The 26,501-nt window shown below is 39.1% G+C and overlaps 1 protein-coding gene across 2 annotated transcripts in view; it reads left to right on the top strand.

Moving 5' to 3' along the window:
* ARID5B (AT-rich interaction domain 5B) overlaps window positions 1-26,501 on the top strand; it is a 241,846-nt gene that overhangs the window by 104,422 nt on the left and 110,923 nt on the right. For both annotated transcript variants that reach the window (XM_061635111.1, XM_061635112.1), the window contains one exon: window positions 2,967-3,197. In XM_061635111.1, coding sequence (XP_061491095.1) covers window positions 2,967-3,197 — 231 coding nt within the window. The remainder of the gene's footprint in view (window positions 1-2,966; window positions 3,198-26,501) is intronic.

The following is a 26,501-nucleotide window of genomic DNA, read 5'->3' on the forward strand; positions in this document are numbered from 1 at the left end:
GATTGTAGTTTGCAGCCCCAATTCTGTTGCTGGGATGGATAACATAGGACCCATGGGACTATGCTACAACCCCCACAGCATTTTCATGCTATATGGACTCTTGTTAGAAATCTGAGATTCCCAGCCTTTTTTTTAAAAAAAAAGTATCTATTTCAAGCTGATCTAACCATCAACCTGATGGTTAGTGTTTGAAAATTTGAAAACATATTGGCAAAAAGCATTAAAGAAAGGAGTCGGTGAGGGTTTTTTTTTTTAAAAAGCCATGCTTGTCATTTCCCGTAACTCTCATTATTTCTGTCCACAGATTGAGAAACTTGTTTTAGAGCTGATTAGAGATTACTCAAATCCGAAGGTTCCAGATAGGAATTTTGCAGAGGTGTAGTAGGCCTATCACTTTCAGCTTGGCATTGACCTTGCAACTATAATAATGGATAACGATCTCACAATCTGTCAGATTCATTTTGAAAGATCATAACAATCTAAATACATACAAATCATATAAATATGGAAGAACCATATGGGACCAGTTGTGCCAAGGGAAGTACAAACAACTATGGCCTAATTCTCACTGAGATATTAAACATGCTAGGTCTCTAAAGATGGGGGAGAAATTCAATTTTATTTGCACTTTAATGCTTCCTAATTCACACTTCAACCAATACGTAAACTGAACCACAATTATACTTCAAAATTCACACTTTTCTGTATTTTGCAATTCAGTTCTCCAATCAAACAGTGTGTACAAAGCATACATGCATTGGAGAACTGTGTTCATAAAAAGCACACACTGGTGAAAATAACATACAAGAATACATTATATTTTGGAAAATATCTTGCAGAATATCTTGAATTTTCATGAGGATTTTTTTAAAAAAACACGGATTACTGCAGGAACATGGAGAATTGAATTTGTGATTGGAAAAATGAGAAACAGAGAAACTGAAATGGACAGTTTCATCCATTGCTATGTGTCTCACCTGTACAATTTTAAACTGTAGGTGCAAGCTTATATGGCTGAATGTTTACATGGTTGAGGGAGGGAATCCACATAAAAACCTAGATGCCGGTGTAAAGGATTCCAGCCCAGCCTTTTCCCCTGACATTTTTCCATGGTGGAAGCATTAAATCATGTGAACCTCCACTTATTTATTTGTTTATTTATTAGATTTATATCCCACCCTTCCTCTCAGTAGGAGTCCAGGGTGGCAAACAAAAACACTAAAAATACTCTAAAACATAATAAAAACAGACTTTAAAATATATTACAATATCTTTAAAAACATATTTTAAAAACATCTTAAAAAGCAATTCCAACACAGACACAGTGTGGGATAAGGTCTCTACTTAAAAAGCTTGTTGAAAGAGGAAGGTCTTGCAGACAGAAGTGGTCCAGCCCAGACTTCGATTTGCTGCCCCAGTGGAAACAAGGCCCAAATGTCTCTCCATTTTTGTAGTTGCTTGCCTAATAGCCAAGCACATTGAGTGTTCCCAGAGCCGAGAGTATAAACATACCTACCTGCATGGTGCACGCTGAGATCCGAGTGTGCACTATTTATTATTTATTTATCACAGTAATTTATGTCCCGCCTTTCAAGATAAAAATCCTTCTAAGGTGCCTTACAAGTAATATTATTTGCTAACATTATTTTATTATTATTTATGCAGTGTGTTAGTTGCTTGCTAGGTAAACAGTCTGTAAGCGATTTGCTCATCTTTAGAAACATAAAGCATAATATAAAATCAGAAGAAGAAAGAACAATAAAAATTGTTACAATAAAAACAATACAAAACTCCACAGGAGAAACCCAGTAAAACAGCAGGGAAAAAGAAAACTTTGGTGGAGACGGATGGAGTTAAGTAACAATAGCAAAAAGCTGTGGAAAGCCTTTCATGGTCTAAAGGGCAGGCTAAATAATAGCTACTAAATAATGTTTAAGAGGGAGGCTGGTGTCCTACCCTCCCTACAATTTAAAAATGCCAAATCAATAAACTGGAATCATCCTCAAAATGCATTACATGTGCGTTCCTCTCAGTTTCAATTCATATGAGTAGGGCAGTAAGGATTGTTGATATGGGGAGGGCAGGGTAACCGTACTATTGAAGAAGCCCTAATCTGGCTATTGCTATTCCCACCACAATCACCTCGGGTGTCTGAAGCTATACCAGTGTGGCGGTGTGGTTAGAATGTCAGACTAGGACCTGGGAGGCCAGGATTCAAATCTATGTTTAGCTATGAAATTCATTGGTGACTTTGGGCTAGTAATTGTCTCTCAGATTAACGTACCTCAAAGGGTTGTTGTGAGGATAGAATCCTTGAACTCTATGGAGGAAAGGTAAATGTAAAAATAAAATAAACAAAAGCAACATTTAAGATTTTTGTTTTAATTCAGTTGTGTGGACTAGAAACTTTGTTCTGTTTTAAAACAAACAATTATTGAATTTTTCACTAGAGGCCACATTCTATACCATATGATTCCTACATTCCAGTACTTTGCATACCCCAAACCTGGCTGCACTGATTCTGATGGGATAAATTTGTGGCTTGAAAGATGCCAAAGACTACTGTTGTTCATGATTAACAGGCTGATCCTAAGAAAGAAAAGCTATATCAGGACATACAAGTCTATTGAGTACATGCCCTACTTGTGACAGCAAATTCTTTAACATGCTTAATCTCTGCAGTTTATGATGTGCAATGATTCCTGGATAGATCCACCTTTTATGCCAATATAAATATTTAGATTGTTGCAGGAAGCTGAGGAGTGGAGAACAGGGGACAGAGAGAGGGAATTGAAGGAGGTAGCACTTCTCCATATCCCTGTCCGTTTCTTCTTGCTCCCCCTCCCCAAGATCAGTGCAAAGAATTTAGAGTGAGAATCTGACATACTTCCCAATACCTGGTTTGTTTAAGATAACATGATAGCTGGGGCAATAAATAAAGGCGGTTTCACTACTTTTTCTTGTAGGTGAAGATGATGAAGATTCCAATGTGCTGATCCTCAGCTATCCACAATACTGTCGCTATCGTTCCATGCTGAAGCGCATTCAGGGGAAGCCATCCTCCATACTAACAGACCAGTTTGTATTAGCCCTTGGGGGCATTGCCGTAATCAGCAAAAACCCACAGATCCTCTACTGTCGAGAAACGTTTGATCACCCTACTCTTATTGAAAACGACTGTATATGCGATGAGTTTGGTAAGCAACTTTTCCTCTTATACTTCTTGCAAGTTCAAACCATTTTGTTGTTGGCAAATTTGCTTCCATTTTTCCAAGTAAAAAGTAGTAATAATGGATAAACCTTTCAAAAAGAGCAAAAGATGCGTATATTTGAATTGCTGGATGCCAGCAATATTCTACCTTCACTCAGAGACCAAGGATGCATCCGTATCTATCTGGAGTTTTTGTATTTTAAAACTCGTTTATTAGAAGCAAAACACATCTTTGGAAAGCAGTGTGTCTTGCTCAGTTATCTGATATGAATTAAAGAGGTGTTTGGTTGGATGTAATAATAACTTACTGTGAAAGTTGATCCATGCTGTTTGTTCTTAAACTTTTTGTGTTGAGGGCTGTTATTCTGGTTTCCCCGTCTTTCTGGCCTACCACATTTTTGTATTCTGAAACCCTCACACAGAAGAACACTCAAAATTCTTCAAAAATAAAACTCAGTTCCTGCATTTGACCTCTGTGGATGCAGTCCAACAAAGCTATATACAGTACATGCAACTGCGCATGTGATTTTAATATCCACTGCAGTGGCTAACACTGCTGAAAAGACAAGCTGTTTTTCAGCTTCCCTTTCAAATGTAAAACTGTGAAGTGGATAGCCTCTTCAGGGTGTTGTGAATATTTTAAAGAAACCTCTGTCTCTTCAGCAATTTCCTCTGGTACTTTTATTGTCTTAAGGCTCACCAGAAAGGGCATTGGAGATGCAAGAACCATCAAACTTTACTTTCAGATTGTACTAAGACTTTGCTAAGACCGTCACAGTTGTGTTGGCTGGGGCTGATGGGAATTGTAGTCGAAAACATCTGGAGGGCGCCAGGTTGGTGAAGGTTGCTAAAAAGTCTTGCTGGCTTGACTAGGAATACTTTTTCCAGATGGACCAAAGCACCTGAGGGGATATACATTTGAACATGTTTCAAAGCATGCATTCTTTATGCACTCTGGGTAACTCTAGTAGCTGGTGCATTGTAATTTCTATAATTGTTTACCTGTGCTATGAAAATCAAGATATATTAGCCATATTGCTAAGTGGATAAATGCTGCAGCTAAGGGCAAACCAGTATTGCTTACAGTATTTAGCACCAAGAAAACTTTGAGATATGAAATCCATAAATCTTTGTAATATGGATCTTTGGGAGGGGTAGGGTAGTGGGGAGGAAGTCTTTCATAAATCATGAAATTATTTTCAGGAAATATCTGAGGGGGGGAATATGCTCTTTTTGTTTCCTGCTGTCCTTCTAAGGGTTTTCATTTTATCTATTTCTTTAAATAAGTTATATGTGGCTCTGTGTGCTCAGGGTGGTTGTTGATAAAAAAAAAAAGCATCTCAACGTTCACAGCTTGCACTCTCAAAAGATCAGGAACGTCCTAAACAATTGTAAAAACAAGGTTCAGCCTAAGAAATCATTTTTTAAAAAATTCTCATGATCTCCCATTATCAACTTCAGCCACCCAAGAAGAGAAAAAGGCCAGGCAGTGGCCTACCTTGACAGCCCAGACCAGTCTAGTTTTTGTTATCAATTGTATGCAAGCCACTCTGGGAGCCTGTTTGGCTGAACAGAGGAGTAAAATAAATATCCTCTTAAACAACAGGCTTGACATTTCTTTTCTCAAAGGGGATTGTTCCATTTTACGGGAGCATGCGAGGTCCACGAGGTTGTGCTTACAGCTGAAAAGTCTTTGCCCCTTGTGTGAGATGTCCTAACTTCCCAAAGTGAAGGGATTAAAAACATAAAGACTTAGTGGTGCCTCTTTCCTATGTAGTCCCCATGGATGTGGGAGCTGCAGTGCCGGTAACCTGTTATTTGGGCTAAGGTAAGAATGGACAGGTGGCAGGTTTGCATCCAGATGGTCACCTCATTTGTTCATGTGGAAATATAAAAAATCATGGAGGGGGCCTGATAGGCCAAGGAGTCCAACGCACACACACACACACACACACTTGATACAGAAAGGTCAAGGCCAGAACATCTCCAGCAGATGGCTGCCCAACTTCTGCTCGGAAGACCTCCAGCGAAGGAGAGCCCACCATTGTTGAACAGTTCTTAGCATTAAGAATTTTTTCCCTAATGTTCAACTATAATCTATCCTCTTGTAACTTAGAGGAAGGTGGGAGGATCTAGAGGCTACCGCCACAGGAGTGGCCTTTCCAGACCTTCATTAAATGTAATCACCCCACCACTGTTGCACTAAAGCAAGGGTATGAAACCTCAGGGGCTAAATATGGCTCCAGGCCTCTCTATCCAGCTCTCAGGACTCTCCATAGGCTATGCTCCTCCCCAGGCCACACCCCTCGCTAATCCACGCTCTCAAGTGCTTTTTCCTAGCTAGAATGTGTCCTTGAATTGTGATGATCCCTCATGCAGCCTGGATAGAGGATGGAGAATTGCTCCACCCACTCTTTGCCTCTGGCCACACCCACCACCAGCATGCCATCCCCAGAAGGCTGCCCACAAAAGAATGCATCCCTTTGGCTTAGAAAGGTTCCCCACCCCTACACTAAGGCATCTTGGATGGAATATAAAATTTGGCTTTTGTCACCTGTCTTGTTTTTTTATTATAAGTCCCTCTGATTTCATTTAAATTGATTTCTGAGCAACTGCAGCCACAGGTCTATGATAAATGACCATATTTTTGCCAGCAGTTTCAATACAAAGTTGCTTATATGTTTAAATGTTACATATACTCACTTATAACTCCTGTAGGGCATGGCAGATAGCCAAAGTTGTTCAGATAACAACGAATAGTAAGTGGCAACAGCAACCAACTGGGATTAATTATCCTAGTGCTAAACTGTGCTTCTAACGAAAGGATCACAGTCACAGCTCCCGCATATGATTATTGCATCTGGGCTCCTTCTGGGAGGAAGGACAGGATATAAATTTAATAAAGAAATAAAATAACAGATTATCGCCATTAATAATGTTACTGAATAACGTTGTTTGCCAGTCACTGTAGAGTTAACTGCTTTGTGTCAGATGGTGTTATAGCGCCCCTGGTTTGCTTTCTGATGTTTTATAATATGCTAGTACTATTCCTTTGCTATCTGTGGTACTGTGTATGCATCAGTGGTAATAATGTAACCATTATGAAAATACGTTAACTATTTGGGGGTATACTTCATGACCTGACCTACACTTAGAGGATCCCCTTCAGGAGTGCACAGCTGCTGTAGCCACTGTTGGGCTTGCGACTCAGCAGCACTCATATTGAGGTGCCATTAATGCTAACCAGAATTAGATGTACATTGGGCCACTGTGGTTTTCATGGTTGTTGCAGCCCTTTTGGAGTTCTCACAAATTCTGCCTCTGTACAGGTATGTTGATGACCTCTGCATGCTTTCAAGGTGCTCCATTAAGTGTTAATCAGCCCTTATTTCTCTTATTGAAGAGATGTACAGGCGTCCTGTTTTGAGATTCGACTACGTATGAATGCCAGTTTTAAGATTTTAGGGTACAGTCCCAATGCACTTTACATTTATGGAACTATTTTCACAAGTGGGTGTTAGGTATAAACCTCCATCCCATATTGTGACTAGAGCTCAATCTTCTTGTCATGTAATTGCTTAGACTTTTCCAAATTAATATATATATATTTCCTTGTCTACGATTGTGTGTAGTTGAAATCAGCAGTGAAGTGGCAAATTCAGAAGTGCAGGATCCCTTCATGATAGTCACATCACACCCCCTCACAGCCATCCCCCCCTTTTCAATTTTCTCTTGTCTCCTTGTTCTTGTGTCATCTTGCAAGTCCACACTCCATTACAACAGACATCCCTGGGAGCCAATCAGCATGAAAGGGGAGGCTGTGTGTTTGCTACTGAGAAGAGTCTTCTCAGTGACTGACTCATCTCCTTTCACTGTGGCTGGCTCCAGTCATCACGAAAGGACAAGGACTCTTTTCAGTGGCTAACATACTCTCCTTTCATACTGTTTGGCTTGTACATAGGGACCTGGCTGGGACCCTGCTCCCTGAAATCAATGGGTCTACAACCCCACCCCACCCCAATTACTCTGGACAACTGCACCCTTGGCTAAAATTTGATTTAATTTCATATCCATGCATGTTTAAACCTTTGTTTTAATCAAAAAGAGCCATTCTTCCCATATATGCCTTGTTAGGATTAATGATGTGGTATACTGTAGTTGTGTTTGGTGGCTTGTACTCATGATGTAGTCAAAGACTGTGAGGTCTGAGATAAGTTAGTAATAGCTAACCTAGTCCTCCAGTAGAATTCTAGCCCTATAATACCAAATGCATTTTGTCAGTTTCAAAACATTGATGGGATGCAGCTGATAAGAGCACTGTTTTATCCTCATGCCCCCCCCCCAAGATAGGTCAATAAAATGTACTGCACTGGGTTACGCAAACAGTTTACACTGATACCATGTAGATTGATGTCACATGAATAAAGTGATGACAGCTAAATCTAAACACAGGCATGGTGGTACAGTTGATAAATGGATTACTTTAAGATACTGTTGTTTATCAATCACATCTGAGAGGGGGAGACTAGATTTCAGGAATGTGAGTGAAATTCTTACAACATGTAAAAATAGGCCAGATGCCTTTTAATTTGCAGGAATTTTAGATGTTTTTTCCTAGCCTACCAAAGGTGTTTATGAGAAATATACCCACAGAGATTAGGTGTAAAGGAGAAGGTAATGTCTCTTGGTCACCAGATGAAGAATTCAAGAGAGTAGGAATAATCAACAAAAATGAAAACATATTTTAATTTTAAATTCTATTTTGTATTTACATTTATATCCCACCTTTCCTGCAAAGAGCTCAAGGTGGTATGCATGGTTATCTCCCACCCCCCACCCCCAATTTTATCCTCATAACAACCCTGTGAGGAAGGTTAAGTTGAGAGGCAGTGTCTGGCCCAAGGTCACCCAGTGAGCTTCATGGCAGAGCAGGAATCTGAACCCAGGTCTCCCAGGCCTGAGTCTAACACTCTAACTACACTATACAGGTTGCTTATCAATGGACACAGAAGTCCATGATACAAAACATTCTGACAACAAAATTACTATACACCAATGACTCAGGCTGGAATTATACATTACTAGAGCATTTATTTATTTACAGTATAGTGTTGGAGTCACTCTGTGTGTTGTATCCCCAACTGACAGATTCAGGTTGTTACAAATGAGTGAGGCAAATCATCTTGACAAAAGATACCTTTCTCCACAGCATGCGTACTGGTATACTTACTAGAAAGTTTTAACAGAAATAAATGTTTTTTCCCCATGAAGTTTTCCCCATTTTTTGTTGTTTTTGTGCATTTTAAATAAGAACATTTTGTTCTTCTATGACTTTTTCTCCCCCTCTGTTCTGAACTGGGGGACATAAAGAGCAGGAACCTAACAGCGGGATGGAGGATTAATATATTTTTTTATCTTAAAAGAAGTAAAGCTATGAGTAGCCCTGAAAGTGATGAAAGAAGACAAATTGGATTTGTCAGTTGTCCAGCAGCACAGTTAGCAGATAATCATCTAATGTGACCAGGTTTTTTTACCACAGCAAATGCATAAATCATCACTACTACTTATTATTAACATTTATAAAGCATCTAAAATATGCTAAGCACTATACAGAGATTAAAGAACAAAACAATCCTTGGCCACAGATTTACAATGTAATGGACTGGACACAAAGGTAAAAGGGCTGGGGAGGGAAGAGGAATACATGCAACCTCAGCCACTGATTTCAAGCAGGCATGCGTTTATGGGTGGGCACATCATATTTATAAAAATTATACATATAGCTTCAAGAAAAAGTAATGTCAGTGTAGCAGGTTCTGTGTGCTGCTTCAGATATACACTTGGCCATAGTTGCCACCAAAAAGCCTTTCCTTATGTGGGCAATCCTTGTGCAGGAAGCACCATTTGTGTTCCTCTACCCGATGTGCAAGTCTAACTGCATGCACACTAGCGTATGCAACTGATGTACACTCTGTGTGTACAGAGGGTAAACCCTAGAAGGTACCCACAGTCTCCTGCAGGTGCCCATTGCAAGGAAAATGAGGACTGGTAGAGGAAGTCCTTACTGTTTTTTTAATTGAGGAACTCTTGCTAAGTTTCCAAGGATAGCCAGGGTCCCCCAGAATTCACTTTGAATTCACAATAAATGTTTTTATATCTGTACAGTATACAACTATACAGGCCAGCTCCAGGAACTGTTAATGTGGATGCTAAATGTTAATATCAAACTGTCTTCCTCTCCTAGGGTTCTACAATCATATTAGTGATCTACCTCATTGTATTGCTGTATAAATGAATGAATGCAGTGAAAACTGAGAGAAGACTTTTCTGCATTAAACTGTTGTGTAAATTTGCATGTCCAAAAGGGTTCCACACCGCTTAATAAGAACCAGCTCTTTCCCAGCCAACCAGAAGGCAGGGCTGCATTAGTAGCAACTTTACCCCTTTATATGAAAGGCCACAAACTGAAGATCAAAGGGGGCTGATTCTTCATCATGATCCCACTTTATTTGCATTCACGCATGACTAGACTCCATCCATGCACTCATTTCCTTTCAAGCACCCACATCAGCTTGGATGGTAAAATATCCCTGAAAAGATTGCTTTTTTCTGTATAGGTTAGTAATTTTTCTTAAAACAGAAATGTATTAGTAAAGATGTTTTACAAGTTAGTTATGATTCAGCCTTTGGTTAATATTCTTGAGTAAGCTTTTGAGAATGCTTGTACTATACTGCCCAATAAAGGAAATGAAAAATGTAAGGGTCATTAATTTTCAGTTGATGCTCCATGGGTTAAGTTATAAGGAGGACTGCTTATGTCCAGATGCAAAGAAAGGGTAGACAGATAGGAAAGTAAGTCATTTTCCAATGATCTGCTGTACCTAAGTTTTATAGGACCTTAACATGGGCTCAGCTCACACATGCAAGCATATTGCTTGATTTCTCATCACTCCTGATAATGTAAGGTTTGAGGGACTAGAGGGATTAGAGTGTCAGACTAAGACTGGGGGAGGTTCAGGCACAAATTCCCACTCAGCCATGAAGCTCACTGGGTGACCTTGTGCCAATCATTATTTCTCAGCCCAACCTACCTCACAGGATTGTTGCAAGAATAAAAAGCTTGGATGAGACAGCCCTTCAAATAGAGGACTCCTTCAAACCGAGGACTGTTCTCTGACAGCCCTTCAAAGTACAGAACTGTCTTCTGTAAGGCAGGACATATGGCCACCAGAAATCCATTTGATGGACCTCAGTTGCAATTTACCAAGTAGGGAGTAAAATTTATATGTTTGGCTTTATGATTATTTTATTGGTCTATTGTTTATTTTATGTAATGCTTATTTTTACGTACACAGCTTAGAAATGCAAATGCTTTAAATAAACAAGTGTAAAGAATGTGAAGGACACAAAAATAGTCTTGATTGATCAGACTAAGGCCTCTCTACACCAGGATTTTGTTTCCAGTGGATGCCAGGCACAGTCAGATGCCTTAGGAGCTCACATGTAGGGTAATAAGTTTCTCTCATTTGTCCTCAGCACCTGGTTTTCAGGGGTATAGTGCCTCTGTCCTTGGAAGTTCTGTTGAACTGTCATGGCTAATAAACATTAATCATACCCAAAAAAATGAGGTTAAAAAAATGAGGTGCCAGTACTCATACCTTGATCAAAGTGCTGTGGGTGCTAGCACAAAATGGTTGCCGTGGAGAGCCAAAAAAGAGGTAAGTACAATCTCAAAAAAGTACTGATTATACCTATAATATTTTAACCATCTCTCCCCCCACCCCAAATCCCCAAGATTATGCTGTAAGGGAATGGATTTAAATATAGCATAAAATACTACACCAGTAAAGTTGTTAGTATCTCAGTATGCCAAGGCCAGAAATTTTGGCATTTATTTCTGGTTTTCTTAAATATGTGGGTTTTTTTTAAAAAAGCATTTGTATTTATTTGAATTCTGATACCTCTTCAAGTGCAGATTTACTGTGGTATCCTTAGCAGTCTGAAAAATATGGAAATCTCCAAAACTTTCCAAAGCTAAATATTGCAATTATTTCACAAAACAGAAAATGGGGCATAGCCACAATGACTATTATTGGATGGTAATGTTATAAATTATATGCTGTATCTATGTGTGTAAATGTAAAAGTTATTTCTCATCTTTGTTAGCATAAATCCAAAGGGCTTTTTAAATGAGAAAGCTGGAAATGTTTTGAATTCTTGGTCAAACCTTTTTCTTATTTTGTTAATCCAGTTGTGGAATAAGCTATTAATGATCCCCAGATGTTGTTTATGATGATTGATTTTCAGTTGTGAAACTACACACACACACACACACACACACACACACACACACACACACACAGGTAGTTGCTCACACACATACACACACACACCATTAATTGATTCCAGTATGGTTTGGAATAATAATTTGAAGACAGAGCAGTTATATACCTAGCATAATTGCTTTTGTTAAACGATTTTTTCAGTTTTAATGTTTGTAGTTCTAATTGTTTCCCTCTTCCCATAATCTCAAAATAAATATTTGCACATTTTTACATTCTGCATTCATTGTAATGTATAAAATAGTTGCATTCTTTAAGAGAAAAAATTAATGGATGATAGGGTCACAGTGTGCCTCCCTCCTGCAACTCTGCTATAATTTAATCCATGTTCATGTTGTCCTGAATTGACACCAGCTAGACTGACTGTAGGACATGTCCCTGCAATAACACTTCCAGTGCAAATATAAACTTGTAATAACTTGTTTTGTCTTTATATTTTGATACTTGTTTCTGACTCAAGTAGAGTTCTGAGAACAGTCTGATTCCTCTTTATTGCATCTGTGTATCCCTCCTGGTTAATCTACTGCTTTTGTTTTGATGTTTTAATAGTCTTTAGTAGCACAGGCACCACTGAAGATTGAGGTTACTCTGTTCTATAGTTTTTGGTTGTGTGCTTCAGGTATATTGGGCTGCCTTGGGCTCCTTGTAGGAAGAAATGTGGGATATAAATTTAATTAATTAATTAATAGTTGGTAGATTTGAGTTCATCTCACTTGGATGACTGATTTCATGTTGTAATAATCACATAGATACCGCTAGAAACAATCATTGCATCATAGCTTGTCTTGCTATGGCCATAATCTGTAGCACCAGCTATCGTGTCGATGCAGAGGTTGGCTTGGAGACCTGACTTCCCAACCTAGTTCTTCTGTTTCAGAAGAGCAGGCCATGCAGGACCAAGAACTCTCTATGTCAGGCTCCACAGTTATTTCATCGTTTAAACAGAGCTTGGAAAAGTTACTTTTTTGAACTACAACTCCTATCAGCCCAATCCAGTGGCTGTGCTGGCTGGGGCTGATGGGAGTTGTAGTTCAAAAAAGTAACTTTTCCAAGCTCTGCGTTAGCACTACATATTTTATCATTGCAGTAGTCATTAGGCAGCTCATGTGTTCCAATATTTTCTGCACAACCACTGATCCATCTCTGTCTCTGGATAACATTGCAAGTCATTTTGTTCCGATTGTTCCTCTGCAAAAATAACAACTGAGATTTCTCCCCAAAAGGCTGTTGCACAGCTGATTGTGTTTAAGACTATGAATCATTCTGCGTTTGACTTCCATCTAGCACATGAGCCCTTGCAAACCTGAGGTATAGCTGGGAAATGGAGTTCTACATAGCCCAGAAGCTGTGCAACGACTGCTAATGCAGCTACAACTGGTTAGAGTAGTATTGAACACTGTTGCACCGCCTGTGTGTTGACTGTATGGTTTGCATGTCCCAGGTATTTCTGGGTTTGGAATGGGACCTGGAGCGCCAAAGGGCCATACAGTACAACACATTTGTGGATTGTGACCATAAAGAACTATCTATTTCATTATAGTATATCATTATTATAAGTAATCATCATAATCAATAAAAACAATGGTTGAGGCAGAAGGTCTGAAAGTGAGGCAAGAACGAAACATTTAAAGTTCATACATTAGAAGGTAATGCAGAATTTACCAATATTAAATCACTGTCATGATAATGTAATGTTAGCACGTTGTAATTGCAAAACCTCCTTTCTCGAATGTGTGTATGGAAGGGACTTCTATTTTAAACTGTGCTATCTGGAGTGATAAATATGGCATGGTCCGCCTTAATTCTGCCCCTTGTGATGCAATTCTGTTATTGCAAGAATGCACTACCAGCTCATCATGACTTTTTTCTGCCTAAAAATAATACACAGGAAGTATGTAGCAGAGCTGTTAGAAGCCCGGATCTTCTTGAGCTCTGTTCTAGTTCCTTAACCACAAGTACCCATCTGTTATCTTGTATGTAAAACTCTTGCTGTGGTTTCAAAGTTTTCAACTGCACGATCTTGGAACAGTTGAAACAGAATAAAATCAAAGGGAGGCTTAAACATACCAGGGCTATTAATGTTTTGGCTAGACTAGGACTATCCATACTCAAATCTGGACCTGGGGCCTTGGTCTGTTCTATAGCTCAGGATCCCTGAAATCAGTGGCTTGTGTTAGAAGTTGGAACAGAGCAAATGGAAACTATTGCTTTGTTAACCAGGCAAGGACAACAGTCTAGGCTTCAAGTATTTATGTTAGCCTGGCCTACCCAGATATATTATATTGCCTTCAATTGCAGGGGCTCCTATTGCGTACTCCTGTTCCTTTCTACACCTGAAGAGAGCTCTGAGGCCTTAGCATATAGAGTCCATGGCAGATTGCTACGCTGGCTCTTAGCCTTAAACTCTGAGGTTCCTAGTTCAAGCTCCAAAGCATCAACTGATCTAAAGTTGGTCTTTGGCTTTTAAGTGACAAATCAACCTGTTAGTCAATTTAATTTAAAAACACTTGCATATTATTACGAAGCCTTAGCTGAAATGCTATTCAGAGTTCTTGAAGGAAGAGGGCAGTTCCTCTTTGGTGTTATGTTTTGGGGCAGTTTGTTGACAGATCAACCTGTGTGAGAGGCATGGAAAAGTTTCTATCTGGAAATTAATTTTCCCATTGTAGAAATTATGATTCACTCAGCACAGTGGTGGCAATGAGGGAAGGGTCCTGTTTGGCTTTTATGAAAAGCCACTCCAGGGAGGCAGGATTGTGTCCCTTCAGCCTAACCTGTTCTGTCCACGTTGCCTAGTGCCACGAAATACAGATCTGGGAAGAAGCACTGGGGCCTTCATCAGTAGGTACTGTTTTTACATGATATAATTTTTGTGATTTTTGGCAAACATCTGAACCAAATCCTTCCCATATATATGGGGGGGGAGGTATAGTTTTAAGCCATTTGTTATATGTGCTCTCTGTAGACAATGTCTTTATATGTCATCCAAAAATTTTGCCCTCTCTTTGGACCACCCTGTATGCCTTTTGTGTTTTGTGTTGGAAGCTTTTGAAGGGCTTTGTTGTATTTTGTGTTTGGAAGAGTTTTCAGTCAATCACACTATCAAATTTACATTGTTACATTCCCTGAGGTCTTCTTACTGTGAGATCAGTAATTATTGTGAACAGCAGAGAACCTTTCCCCCCACCCCTTCATCCAGTTGTAAGTGCCAACATTCCTAAAGCTAACACAATGGAAAACAGAAGCGATTTATGTCAAATATGGTCGCATTCCTCAGATTAAACCTACTTTTTTAAAAAAAATAGTGGGGGAGACAACAACGTAAAATTTTCCAATGACTGTTTATCATGAATTACGTCAGCTTTCATTTAAACTATGATTATTCCTCCTTAATGCTTCTTGGTGCCTGCATAATTTATAGCATTGGCAGCTGTGAGGCTATGAAATAACAATTCACAGCCCCCGTACAATAGTAAAGAACATGGTGTGGTGCCCGCCCTTTTGTTAATTATTATGGGACTCCTTTAATTTTTTTTCTTTTTAGAAACAAAGTGGCATTAAAACATTGTTCAGGTATTTATGGCTAAATCTACTTTTACACGGCTCTATTTTGCTTCTGGCTAGTTCTTAACTAAAGCAGTCATTTGTGGTTATTATGCTTTGGGAGATATTATGTCAGGACTGGTTTAAGAGTATTATTATGTATCACATGACATGCAGTACATGTCAGCACTTGAGGCTGTCCTCCAATGAAAACCAATGTAATTTTAGCTAATGCTCTTTTAGGAATAGGCCCATTTGTAAGCTTACCTGAATTCACTAGAAGCTGTATTTTGTTCCTTACAGAGAACATTTGGTTATTATCAATTGAAGCTGAGCTGGAAGTCCCAGTATTATTTGTTATTTCTTTTAATCCATCTAAAGTAATGAAGTATAGGCTTCAATCCTTAGCATACGTACTAAGAAGCAAGTCCTTAATGTACACACACACTTCCAAGGAAACATGTTTATGCTTACCGCTGGTGTAATCAGTAAGATGAATCAACTAGAGTGAATAAAGATATGAAGGATATGAACTGCAATATGGAAAGAGCCAGTACAGATTTCACCTCCATCATGAACTCACTGGGTGGCCTTAGGCAATCCTCTCTATTTGCAACATGGCGATAATAATACATGCCTACCTTAAAGCAGGGCTGTTGTGAGGATTACTGAGAGACTGTGAAACTTTAAAAAAGAACTGTGGACATATTAATGTATTATAAATATTTTTGACTGATGTGTGGGGCTGAGAGCTGAAGACACTTGTTTCAGTCTGAGGCTATTTTTGGTTCTGGTGTATTACTGTACAAGGGGATTAAAAATAAAATATAACAAATGTATGAGGTAACTTTCAATTCAGTTAACAGAAGCTGTCTCACGCTTCTTTCAATATCTCAGAAAGACTGCAGTTTGGGTGATATACAAATTTATTTAAATGTTATTGATTAAGAAAGAAAATCATTGGTTCAAAAGGTAGATTTAAAAACAACAACAATAACCAGTTGACAGCTTTAATAAATAGCTTCCCTGTTTTGGTGTTCAAGCACATATGCACTCCAAGGGGCTTGCATTGATGTTCATTATTTTTTCTACAGTACTTGCCAGTTATGCTGATAATTGCTGTACCATCAACTGAGCTGTTTAACCGTGGCCTGTCATTAGCTTGTGGGAGTAGTTCATATACTTGGGATTCTCCCTAAGGAGTAATGAAAGTTGCCAGGGAGTAACACGTGATTCTTACCTGACCTCCTATATGTGGTTGTCGAGATTTTGCCTGAGAGGTAAAGTGGTAGTCATTCCCTCTCCTGGTTACTGTACTGTTTTGTCAGTTTGCCATACTGCAGTCAGAAGACCTGTCCCTCATCTTCAAAAGTCCCAAGACAGAGAAAAAGTTGCTATACTTCTGCCTCTCCCATTTCCCTACCAGTCCCTTTGTCTATCCTTGCCAGTAGCAGTTGGTGCTGACTGGGCCCAGTGGGGCTGCTAGAAGATAACAGGGGTGTGGCCAATGAGGCAGTTGCGGCTGGTGCTCATTAGGGCACAGTAGTGCCAGAATCTGTGGCTGCTTTCACACACGGGGCTATAGCGCTAGTTTAACGGATTCAAAAGGTAGTGCTTCTGTCCCAATTTTTAAAATCCCTTTCACACTGCAGTACCTCTTGCGATAAGGAACAGTACTTTTTCAGCACATATAGTGGCATTTCACGCAACTGTCTTTCACATAGCTTGTTTTCATCCCTCACCTATGCACACTGTTCCCCACTGTGTAGGAGGTCTAAGATCTTGTCCCATTGCCATGCAAGCCCTCTCCCGTTAGGATCTGACTTTTTAAATTGTTTTAGTTGTATCAAGACGGGGGTGTGTGGGAAAAGCTGCTGCTATCTGTGCCGATGCTGGAATACCAGTACAACGTTCGTCAGGCAAAAAACAAAACAAAAAACCCTGCGTGACTAAAGGGCGGGAATGCACTGCATACTGGGATGCCTGTCACGTGAGTGGCAGCAGCCAGTGAAAAACTCCCGCTATCTTCCAGGTTCCCAGCCCTGCTAACGGATTCTTTCTGGTATCATATATTGCGGAAATTGGCATTATAGTTGCACTACATTCCACCAGAATTCCAGAGCTACCCAGTATGTCGTATGAAAGCTCAAATATAATGCGCAAATTGCCAGGTAATAAATCGTCAGAATAACGGAATAAAGTGCAGTGTGAAAGCACCCTGTGTTCTAGAAGTATCCGCTATTTATTAATCTACAGTATTCTAGAAGAGGGCAGTAAAAGGATACTTCTAGAATGGTAGTAAAGAATGCAGGCAAATTCTGATTGTCTATAATGCCATGTTTTAAATATGGAACAGCAGACTTTGCATCTATGTGTCTGCTCCAAATGCTAAGCATATTTTGCAGTGCATATTTCTTTAAAGTGAGAAAGGAAGCACACAGGGTGTGCCAGAAAGTTGAACAAAGAACAAAAAAAACACATTTAGTGACTCATGCGAACATTGTTTAATTCTTCTCAACACGCAATTAGTTAATTACTCTTAGCCAAAATAATTTGCATGTGTCTTTTTTCGTCCTTATCTTTGTCAGAGCAACATAAAAATGAGCAAAGCTTTGATTTGTCTCTTGCAGGGTAACGCTTAACTCCTTGCTGCTAGCGGGTTTAGCACTGATTGTTTGTTGTGAAAGGATAGTCTACTGGTGGGAGGAAAAATTGATCTCTGTCCCAACATGAATGGTGAGAGGAGGAAGATTCCAGTAATGCAAGTCTAATTTTAAAATTGTGTGTATGCATGTTTCATGTATTATTTACATCAAATGCAACAAGGAAAATGTGATTATTATAGAACTTGCATAAATTTACATGGATCTTGTAGGATTTTTAAAAAGCAGACAGTACGCCTGAGTGCCTTGGAAATGAGTCTGCAAACTTGATTTAGAATTCTTCTGGGTTTTTTAATTAAAGGCATTTCACAAGCCATTACGAGTGAAAAGAAAACCTCACATTATAAAATGTAGCAAAACTTTTTTTTCTGAGTTAATGAGTGAATATTAGCTATTTATAAAGCAGATAAAGGGTGAGGCGGGAGACGGATGTGAAGGTTTACAGCATGATTTTAATAAAGATTGTACTTAGTTGCAAACAGGGTCAAAGTACCAGAAGCCCTATTTTGGCACTGTTTCAAGCCGTTTCCAATTGTGCCTGTGTGACCGAGAGTCATTCTAGTTGTTATACTGCAGATATATGGACAGTCTCCCAAGTTTTTATTTATTTTCTGAAAACTTGTTGTGCAGTTGGGCAGAGGGCTCAAAATCACCCTTTCCAAGTTGCTTTTCTACTCATGGGGAGACCCCATATCTCTCCCCCCCAATGAATGGGAAAGCAGCTGGGGAGGGCGCAATTTTGAATAGACAAATAGCAGGAAGGGAAAGGATTATGTAGCTCCCTCCATTGCTCTTCTGCTCCCAGTTGCAGCCTCCAGTGCTGCTTTTCAGGAAAAACAAAGGATCTGGAGATTGTTCATGCATGTCCTGCATTTGTGTTGTCTGCTCAGGCCCTGTGATACTCATTATTGATGAATCGTTTGGGCACTTAGCTGGGATTATGGGTTAATCATGTGAAAATCTGTATGTATATATGTGAAAACTGAAAGATGATTATATTAACGTTTACTTTTAATGGCCTATATTCTTTTGTTATTGGAGGGCCTGAGGTATAAAAATGGGGTGGGGAGTTTGATTACTGCTTGATTTGACTGGAGACAGCCAGTTGATTTTTCAGAGAGTTTAAGGCAGTTTGAAAGAAGGGTCACTACTTGTAGGGTTCACTTTCAGCCTGCTTTTGACTCTGGTAAAAAGGTTTAGGAGGATTTTTTATTATTTCACAAACCTGCAAACGTCTTTGACCAGAGTCAGCAATGAGACAAAAGAAATGTATATTGAACAGCATGGGAAGCAAAGCCCCTCTCAAAACACTTTCAGCGTCCTTCAAAACTCTTGTCTGCCTCAAGCCTTTTAAGTCCTGGAGGTGGGTTGTAAAGCAAACTAGTTTCAAATCAAATTGAACACTGTGGATAGTTAAATATAGTTATTCAAAATAGTTTTTCGCTGCAGATGTTACGCCATTTTAGAACTTTAGACTAAATAATGTCAGCTCTTGTTTGCTTTCTTAGTATGTTATTCATTTATTGGGAAATTCAAAATGTAAAACATCTGGGAAAGGGCTTCGTGCTTGTAGAGTAATCTTTGAAATGTGTACATTTCAAACTTTCTCTTTAATGGCTGTTTAGAAGGAAGGAACAGGCTGGTGTGTTACAGTTTGTAATGCTCTGTAAACGTCCTCAAGCCAGCCAAAGATGATAGAACAAGAAATTGGGAAAGATGGTGATTCAGGAAATCATAGACATGTTTATTAAAATCTTTACTCAAAGTAGTGTCTTGAGTTAAAGAAATTGTGACCTTTGGAGTTTGCTGTGTAACCTCTTTGCCATTCAGAACCCTGGAAAAACATGTTTACTCCTGTTGCAGTCTCTGAATCATGTTTGTGTCAAAATGAAAGGGTTAATTTATTTTACAGCTTCAGCACATGAGTTAGAGGAATACTACAAAGCCAATCATGTAGAAATAATTGACTTGCATTGGAAGTGCTGGAGTGCTGCAGTTTTAATAGCGCCTGCTCAACAATTAGGCCATATGTTTTATGGCTGGGCCTTTAAGGAACTGTTGCAACTCAGCAGAAATTGGGGTAACTGGAAGATGATACAAATGGGGGAAGAAAATTGATAATGGACAGTAGTTTTAATCTTCCATCTTTTATATTGGAGTAATATTGCCCAAAGGGTTAATCCCCCTCCTTTTAGTCTGCAATCTTTTTTTTTTTTTGTCTTCAGTCTTAAACACATTTACTAGAAGGTGATTCCCACTGAACTCATTGAGACTTCCAAATAAATATGTTTAGGATCAGAGTGTAAGTGAATTATTTTGTAAGTAAATATTTATTTATTTATTTTGGAGACCTGCACTTTAATTATGAGGACATCCTCTGAATTACGGATAGAAGCTGTTGTCCGGTGCTGGTTTGAAAGCAATCTGTCGACCTAACAGGCTGGCATCTATTGGAGTTCATTCTTTGTCCGCAAGCCACTGCTTTTATTGATCTGTTTTCCCCCCAAAAGGGAAAAAATATTGATAGTAATACTAATATTTGTTTCAGAAAGTAGCCATGGAAAATCACTATGTAAAATCTAATCCACAACTATAGCAAATTAATGGAAAATTCAGTACCAAATCCGAATTGGGCTGAATTCCCGCACTCCTTACTCTGAATATAGTTGGTCTAACAGTTAGGAAGCTTTTCCTGATGTTCAGTTGAAATCTGGCTTCCTGGAACTTGAGCCCATTATTTCATGTCCTGCACTCTGGGACAATCGAGAAGAAATCCCGTCTCTTCTCTGTGTGGCAACCTTTCATGTACTTGAAGAGTGCTATCATATCTCCCCTCAGTCTTCTCTTCTCCAGTCTAAATATGCCCAGTTCTTTCAGTCTCTCCTCATAAGTCTTTGTTTCCATTCCCCTGATCATCCTTGTTGCCCTCCTCTGAACCTGTTCCAGTTTGTCTGCATCCTTCTTGAAGTGTGGAAACCAGAAATGGACGCAGTACTCAAGATGAGGCCTAACCAGTGCTGAATAGCGGGGAACTTCTTCAGGGTCACTATAACCACACAAAAACATATAATGAAAATAAGACTGGAAAATATCACTTTCCTATAAAAGGCAATAATCATAAACTATATAGACAACCATGTTATTTAGCTTCTTGATATTTAAAATAATATTTAGAAAGCATTAAAATACATAAGTGAAAAACTCAAAACCATCTATCCAATTGATATGAATTATAGTAATGTAAAATTATAAAGAAAACAGTCAAACTTAATTATATGACCCAAAACAAACACAGAAGTGTGCCTCAGGTTCACTTGCAATGCATAAAACCTGGAGCTTCTGCATGCAAATGTTTCTCTGAATAGGTTCTGCTCATATAATCTAACCATTCTTTTCTGCGTAAGATCTTGTGAGAAGGTCCTATCTATAACTGAATATGAACCAATAATAGAGATGAAGAGGTTGTTTTAGGCAGAGCTTGGAAGATTACTTTTAAAAAGGAATAAATTACCATTACTGTTACTTGGCCCCAAAAAGGAATAAATTACCATTACAATTGTTCTGAAAGGAATTGATTATTTTACTGTTACTCAAAAGTAATCACTACAATTACACTTAATTTACTTAAAAAAAAACTAGAGTGCCTACAAAGTGCTGGCCTTGGCTGCTGCACACTAAGTTGTCTAAAACATTCAGAATAAACATACACACACAGTAGTAGAATACCTATAGGATAGCAGTGGTGGTCTCTCCGCTGGTAAGGGAGGCAGGGAGGGAGGCAGAGGCCACTACTCAGATCTTTGCACGTCAAACCAAGTGCAACCCCCCCCCCCCGCCAGCAAGCATAATCTCTCTCACTTAACCACCTCCTGGACCCTGCCCTGCCATCAACTAAGGGACACCCACCCAAGCAAACATTTTCCCCTGAGATGCAAAAAAGTTAAAACACAACAAATGCAGCAAAGTAGCCAGGAAGGGCAGTGGAGGCTGCTATGTGTGCCAAATGCAAACACACACACACACACACACACACACATTGTCATCTTTTACTTCTACAGTTCTTTGTCTTAATTCTGCTGCTGCCTCCTCCTTTATCCATGCTCTTGCCTTCTGGCTCCTTTCTCCCTCTTCTGCATTCTTCTCCACCACTGTCCATTTTTTAAAACAATTGTTTTCTCCACTCCATCCCATCTCGCTCTCCACCTCCTCCCTCGTCGCCTCATACCCACCCACAGAGCACGAGGGAAGAGCGATATTGCACAGAAGCCCAGTTTGAGGCACATAATTTTCATCTACAAATCAGAGGAGCAGAAGATTTCCTGTGCTCCCCCCCCCAAGTAATGCCCAAAAGTAATGCTGGAAACATTACAGTTACTCCTCAAAAGTAATCAAATTACTCCTAGTTCTATTACAATCAAAATGTAAAAGAATTACCCACTCGTTTCTCAAAAAAGTAATAAATTACAAGTAATTTGTTTTTTGTAACTAATTACTTCCAAGCTCTGTTTGTAGGCCATCTAGAGCATATAGAGCTAGAACATCCATAACAGCATACCAAGGTTCCTTCTGGATCAGGCCAAAGGCCGATATAGTTCAACATATTATTCTTGCAGTGGCCAACCAGATGCCTATGGGAAACCCACAAGCAGGACATGGGCCCAATGGCACACTCCCCATAGTGATCTGCAGCAACTAGTAGTCAAGGCATAATTCTTTTGATATCAGAAGTAATATAGCTGTCATGGCTACTAGCCATGGATAGCTGCATCCTTCATGAATTGGTAAATTTCCCAACAGATGGCTTGAAGACCTCCAACAAGAGAGATGTGCACACACCCCATAATTGGTCATGATGAGGTGGTGGCAGGGAGGGCATTTGAATCCCCAAGGTCACTCCCACATCCTATCAAGTGTATATAGTAGATCCTACATACCAGGGCTGTGTGTGAAACAGTTTTCATTTGAATCCATGTGTGTCATCATAAAACAGTTTTAAATGACTAGGCATAAGCTCATGGCTCAAGAAGGTCAGCCAACATCTCTATACCACAGAGACTGTCATACTGAATAAATTAAATCTGATGTTACGGAGAATATTAGCATTTGATTGATTTATAATTCTGTTTTTCCCTGTCAATGTCCACTTCTTTTCTTTAGAAGCAGTGATAGAAGAGGCATAATATGTGGGGGCGGGATTATAGACCCCCCATTTGTGTCAGTAATTAATAAGTACTTATATTATGAGCAAAATGAATGGCTTTCCACAGAAGAAAATAAGTGGGGGTTCTTTCTTTTAATAGTCAGTGGCCTATAAAGTTTGGTACCATCATGATTTTTATACTGGTTTTTAAGAGTGCATTATGCTTTGTAGTAGGCATATAATTTTTTAATTTAAGTGGGTTTTTCTTGCATGAGATGTGGGTTGTTCATACATTCAGTGCATGCCTTAATGCATACATACATTCTATTTCTAATTCTCTGAATGTAAAGCAGTTTATAAATCTTGGAATAAAACAAACAAAAATTTTAAGTGATGACTTGCATGTGTGAATGGGATCACTTGTGTAATACCATGGACCAAATTTGCATGTCACTTCATATCATCTCAAATGCAGTGCTATTCCATCGAGTCAACCCCCTGACTTAGTTGCCAGTCTAGAGTAATAAAGTGATATATAGGCACATATGTACCAATGCTAAGGGCTGTTATATTAGTCCTTCATGCTATTTGCATAGGATTCTGACTGTGCTGATGGTTGGCAGAATCACTGAACTGATAGTATTTCCCTATTCCCTATTAGCTATGCCCACTGAGGATGGAGAGTTGTCACATACATAGTTAAATGTGTGTGCACACACAGCCTCTTTAAAGTTCTAGTTTATTTTGGGCAGAATTACTTGGCTGTTAAGTTCACCAAAATACCTAGTACATTATCTTCATTATAGATAGTGAGAAATGCTCCTATTTTGTTCTTTGGGTTGAGTCAAAGCTGGAAAATGTTACTTGACTATACCATTTTAAAATGTTGGCTGAAGTATGTTGACTAATACAAGCTCAAAAAATCAAGCAGAGATGCAGTGTGAGTTTTAAATAGCTGTTTCAGATTGCTCCCCCACCTCTCTCTTGATTCACCTGGAATTTTTGTATAATAAATCTTAATGACTGCATTAATTAAAAAGTGTGTGTTAGCAACCATTGAGTAAGGAAGGAGGAAGACCTTTGAAAATAGTCAATTTTCAACGTTGGAAGAATAAAAGAGAAGCTGAAATGAATGAATATAGAACCAGGTCAAGGAGGATACTTCTTGGTGTGTTTGCCACATAGTAGATGCTTTAACATTTATCACTTGCTGGCTGTAGTCTTGTGGAGAGCCTGTCATCTGTTCCTGTGATCTTGGGTTTGAACCAAGAATCGCAGGGGCTGAGGTTGGGGCCTAGTCTAGATCTGGGTTTTTGAATAGTCAGGCCTTGGTACCATCAGTCCCTGTGACTGGCAGGTAGCATGAAGCTTTTGAATTGTCTAGTCCTGGTATAAATACTTAGTGTGGACTTCTATCATCTGGTCAACTGAGCAAAACCTTCTGGATTTCTGCTCAAACAACAAATTCAGAGACTCTTGAGCTAAAGAACGCAATCTCTAGGTCCAGATGTTACAGCTATCCATGGATCGGTACTGTACTGGCCCTGACATGGGGACCTGGTAATTTGCACCTTTGGCCATGGAAATAGGCAGTTGCTGTTATTCTCTTGCAACTGATTGAAAAGCGAGGAGAACATGGTAATACTTCATTTACCATGTAGCTACAGATGGACAATTCTCCAGATTGTTTGAGCATCCATGTAACTACCATGCATGAAATGTTTGTTTGAATCCAATTAGTATGCACATTTGTTAATGAAGCATGTGACTTACAAAAATAGAAAGTTGATTTGAATCAATGATTTAAATTTATGTTTTGTTCTCTTTAATGGTTTAAAATGCTTGATGTAAATGAATCTGTCATGCTTACAATGTTTAGGGATACTGCCAAATAGAGGCAGCTCCCAGATCACTGAAATAACATAAGAAAAGGGCCAAAGATGTAAACCTTCTCCCTTTCTGATAGATTTGACTAATCTTCTTAAAATTCTCTATAATTTCCTTTAAATTCTTGTGGATATCTGCACGAGCAGGACCCTCTGAATGTGCCTGAAAGTTTGACTTAGACAAAATGCACTGGTGGTTCTACTTGTACAAAGAAGCTTCCTTGGTTTTATTCCAACCAATTGGTTCGAATAACAAATTCCTGTATCAGCAACATACTTATCCTCATTAGGCTGAATCCCACTGATCCTGCAATCATTTGACAGACCTATAAAAACATTTAGCGCAGGGATTGCCTAAGATACATGCTGTACTTTTGTTAGCTATATGTCTCGTTAGCTTTAGTCATGACAGTGGGAATTTGGTCATTAAAATTATTACCTAGCTTTAGATCCCGCAGTTGTTTATTTGGTAAAGTTTAAGTCAATTTATGGAAGTCAGTGTTTACTGTCTCTGCAGTTTATTCATGACACTGGAATGCTGGGGGGGGCACTGTATAATATAATCTGCATTTAATAGTAACAGAGCACAGAATATTTGGCATCAGCTGTGAGGCTATGGTGTCCCTTTGAAGTGAAACAAATGAGAATTCTTGCTGGTTTTATTATGGGTTGCCGAGATAGATACTTTAAATGAGCTGAAATAATAAGTTACAAATATATCTTGTATTCTATATCCTCGCTGATATAGAAAATAAAAATAGGGCAAATGCATGTCAGGCAGAAGTATATAAAATGACAAGCAGAATAATGAAAAGCAGAAGATTAAGAAGACAGAATTCTTTGAATGAGTCATTGCTATAGACGAGGCTACTTACAATTTTGGGATTGATGTCTGAGTAATTTGTGACTCATTTCACCCCTTGACACAAACACACAGCACACCAACTATGAGAAATGACTGCGATAAAGAACATGTCCAATTTTAGATATGACAGTGTCCTCAGCTTTGAAGAATTTCTCTCTCTCTTTTTAAAAGTGCTCAGACAATTAATGTCTTATGCATGTATTCAACAATAGTTGCCTAGCAACCATCAAGTAGCTTGCTGCAGAGCCAAATAGGCTGAGATGACTGAACAAAAATGTCAGCTGCCACTGCAGGTGAGTCAAGGAAGGCATTAGGCTGGCTTCTACAAATCCTGAGCAAAAAGCAAAAATAATTACAAATCAAGGGAGTACATTTTTGAGGTAAATAATCCTACATAATATAATATATTTATATATTCTTTCATTTGAATGTGTATCCCAGTTTGGATCTGATCCAGTTACTGATTTTTCCTCACATAAAATTTAAACGAGTCAGGCTTTTTCATGACCTAGGCCCAGGCCTGAAGAAGGCAGCCATTGTAGTAAATACGTATTTGTATTTTAGGATAAGCAAATGTGATACACTGCCTGCCATGACCAACTGTAGAGTTACCATCTCTCTCAGGGAGGGCAGGAGGGAGCAGATGTCATTGCTCATTTGCATATATTAATTAAAATACCCACTGAGGCTAAACTAAAAGCTGTCTGAAAGGTGGAGGGGGGGGGAACTGGTGCAGTTTTGAACCAGACAAGTGCCAGTCCTGCCCACTGCTGGCTAACTAACTGAAGAGAGAAAGAACTCAAATGTACTACTTAGTTGCATTATCCTGCAGTATTCTCTCCTTTGGTGTC

The sequence above is a fragment of the Rhineura floridana genome, chromosome 7, assembly GCF_030035675.1.
Source record: "Rhineura floridana isolate rRhiFlo1 chromosome 7, rRhiFlo1.hap2, whole genome shotgun sequence".
Classification (NCBI taxonomy): domain Eukaryota; kingdom Metazoa; phylum Chordata; class Lepidosauria; order Squamata; family Rhineuridae; genus Rhineura; species Rhineura floridana.